We start from the raw sequence: 3,568 nt of genomic DNA, 5'->3' as shown, positions 1-3,568 counted from the left end.
AACTGAGATATTGTGTGTAAATTGCTTTATAAATTGTAAGGTGCTATGTAAGTGTTAGCTATTTTTATTATTACTATCATCATCATCACATGACTTGCATAAGGTCACACAGGTTATAATTAATAAGGGCAAGATTTCAATCCTAGTGCTATCATACTCTTTACTTCAGCTATGATCTGCTGGGCAGAGCATGATGTAGATGGGACAGGGGAATAGGGGAGGAAAGAGGAGTGGTACCTTTGCAGCCTCAGGACTTCAGGATGTTCACTGTACTACTTTCTATTCCAGGGAAAGCTCTTGCTCAGAAAAATGCCGAAGTCATCTTCATTAAGAAGAGCACTTGTGCTAGCATTGACATTGCAAAAGGGAGTCAGTATCTGATCATGGGAAAGGAAGCACTTCAGATAAAATACAATTTCAGTTTCATGTAAGTCACTAGTACCTGGAGAGAGGGAGCTCTCCTCCAAAGCATAACTGACCTGGCAGGAGGATCATCTCCATTCTGATCTGCAGGAAATCCCTGAAACCTTAGTGTTAATTGCTTTAGTAAGGTCAATTCTGATATAACTACAGTTCACTCTGTTTAGTATTAACAACACAGGAATTGCCACAAATAGCAAGTTCACTTTTTATAACTTTGGAAAAGAATTATAGTAATGCCTCACTTATCTAGGATCCCATGGGAATGAGGATTGGAATATAAGTGAGTTCTCTGGATGCCTAGAACCCTTTTAGATCTCTTTTATAAAATGTTATACACTCCCCCTTGTCTTACTAAATAATATATGTAGAATGCAATTTAATTTAACTGTGATGACTTAGGGTCATTACTAAGAACAGCAGTTACTACACCATGCAACGAAATGGGGGTGGTTGGTGGGAAAGGGGAATGGGTGGGTATTGATGTGTGTAAGGACTATTTCCTCCAATGCAACTGATTCTCCCTACTTCTGCTGCATTATGCCTCCATTTTCCCGTTTTCTCCCTCTGCTGTCAACCTGTGCTCTGATGCTTTTAATCTCACTTTACCAATAAGTGTATGACGGAAGGCCTGAGCATGGTTCTATGCCTGTTCTATTGGGGGAAATGCATGAGCTCAAAGACTATTTTTTCCTTATCTGAATTCCCAGATGCATTCTGCAAGATGGCAGCTTTTCAGAGTCAGACTCTTGCTCAGTGGGGTATATGAGCACTCAGGTAGAAGAATGAAAGTCATCAGTCAAAGGATTTGTTAAACACTACTAAGCACTAAAGACAGAAAACCAAAAACCAAAATAGCATCTACTCTCAAGGAGTTCACATACTAACAGGGGAAAACAGAACACATAAAAGGATATACAAAATGAATACAAATCAGTAAAGAATAGCTAAATACAAAATGGTTTGCAAGCGAGAGGACACTAACAATTGAGTGGGTCAGGAAAGGCTTCATATAGAATGTGCTGTTTGAGTTGCATCTTGAAGGAAGAGAGAGTTTCTTTGAGGTAGAAGCCCAGAGATAGAAAATGGGGTCTTGTATGTAAGGAATTAAGGCTTCTAGATGACATAGTAGATAGAGTGTCATCTAGAGTCTGGAAGACTCATCTCCCTGAATTCAAATCCAGCCTCAGATACTTACTAGTTGTGTGACCTTGGGCAAGTCACTTAACCTTTTTTGCCCCAGTTTCTTGATCTGTAAAATGAGCTGGAGTAGGAAACAGCAAACCACCCTAGTGTCTTTGCCAAGAAAACCCCAAATGGGATCACAAAAAGTGAGACATGATTGAAAAACAACTGAACGATAATAAAATGTAAGGAATATAGAGGAGGCCAGTTTGGCTGGCTCATGGGGTACAGGAAGATAAGTAATGTTCAATGAGGCTGGAAAGAAAGATTAAGGAAAAGTTGTGAAGCTTTAAAAGCTAAACAGAGGAGTTTGTATTTTAAGACTCTGGAATTGATTGAATAGGGGAATGGCATAGTCATGAGGAAAATCATCTTGGCAACAGTGTGTAGGATGGATTGATGTGGGGAGAGACTTGAGACATGGAGACCAATTAGGATGCTACTGTAATAATGTAGGTACAAGGTGATGAAGACCTGAACTGGCTTTGTGAGGAGAGAAAGGGTTGGATGGAGGAACATGGGAGAGCAAGACTTGGCAACTGATTGATTATGTGGGGTGAAGGAAATTGAGTTGAGAATATCACCAAGGGTACAAATATGAGGAACAGAAAGAATAGTAATACCTTAGACAAAAATAAGGGACATTTGAAAAAAGGAAGAGTTTGAGGAAATCTTTTAGATAAACAAGTTTAATCTTGGGAATGTTGAGTATAAAACTCAACATTTTCTGAAATATCCAGTTGGAAATATCTGATAGACATCAGATGGGATGCATGGGGTGTTCAGAGAGCGCTAGCACCTCTGGAGTAAGATCTTGCCAAGCCCTTTTCATGCTACTCTTCCACCTTTGGTCTCTACCTGATTCACCCAATTCTCACCTGTGGCTCCAATAAGCTGTAGCATGCACAGTAAAACCATCTCAGCAGATGGACTAAACCAGGTTGAGGGTAACTGACAGGCCTTAAACCTGTCAGTGAGTTAGGGGGATGTCTACCCCAAGCATGTGAAGACTTCCCCTGGTGGAATGGGTGAATGAGAACAGTTTGTTCCAATGGCCATGAAGGTGGTTGAAGCAGGCACTCTGGAGCACTTAGAGGTTGGTCAGACCTTGAAGACGCCAAGGTCGTCTACTGCATCCTGGACTATCACTAGTCATCTTGACTTTTGTCACTAGACTTCAGCAACTAAGGAAAAGAGAGCATGGCTGATGACTTTGTACAACACTGCCTCACTTATAGTCAATTATATCTAATTCACACTCAAGTTATTCACCCATTATGTCATTGTTTCTCTTCAAAAATGGAAGACAAAATGGGGCAGCTAGGTGGCGCAGCAAATAGAGCTCCGGCCTGGGAGTCAAGAGGACCTGAGTTCAAATCCGACCTCAGACATTGATACTTACTAGCTGTGTGACCCTGGGCAAGTCGCTTAACCCCAACTGCCTCACCAAAAAACAAAACAAAACAAAACAAAAATGAAGGACAATTGTTGATAAGGGGACTGAAGCTCAGAGGAGACAATGGGGCTAAATATACAGATATGGGAGATGTTAATTAAACACATGAGAGCTGATGGAGTCTGTAAGAGGGCAGTATAGAGTGAGAAGAGGGCCCAGGGCAGGACCTTGGGGGACACCCACCATTAGAGGACATGATATGGATGATAATCCAGCAGAGGAGACTAAAAAGGAGCAGGAAAGAACAGTGTCACAAAAGCTCAAGGGGAAATACTATTCAGTAGGAAAACATAGACAACAGTGCCAAGTGCAGCACAGAGGTTGAGAAGGGTAAGGCTTGGTTAAAAAAAAAGGCCTTTAGATTTGGAAATTAAGAGATCATTGGCAACTTTGAAGAAAGCAGTTTTAGTAAAGAGTTGAGTGTGTGAGAGTGAAAGCAGAGGCAATGAGTACAGATAGTAGCAGTAGTTTGGCTGTGAAAGAAAGAACATCTATAGGATGATAGCT

The 3,568-nt window shown here is 41.0% G+C and overlaps 1 protein-coding gene across 1 annotated transcript in view; it reads left to right on the top strand.

Annotated features, from left to right (window-relative positions):
* The window catches only part of LOC114047344 (complement C5-like), a 120,548-nt gene that overhangs the window by 115,122 nt on the left and 1,858 nt on the right, over positions 1–3,568 (top strand). The window contains exon 40 of the mRNA XM_027868145.1: positions 289–427. Coding sequence (XP_027723946.1) covers positions 289–427 — 139 coding nt within the window. The remainder of the gene's footprint in view (positions 1–288; positions 428–3,568) is intronic.

Source organism: Vombatus ursinus, unplaced genomic scaffold, assembly GCF_900497805.2.
Source record: "Vombatus ursinus unplaced genomic scaffold, bare-nosed wombat genome assembly UNPS02014786.1, whole genome shotgun sequence".
In the NCBI taxonomy this organism is placed as follows: Eukaryota; Metazoa; Chordata; class Mammalia; order Diprotodontia; family Vombatidae; genus Vombatus; species Vombatus ursinus.
Note: the sequence above shows the minus strand (reverse complement) of the source record. Positions and strands in the feature narration are given on the sequence as shown.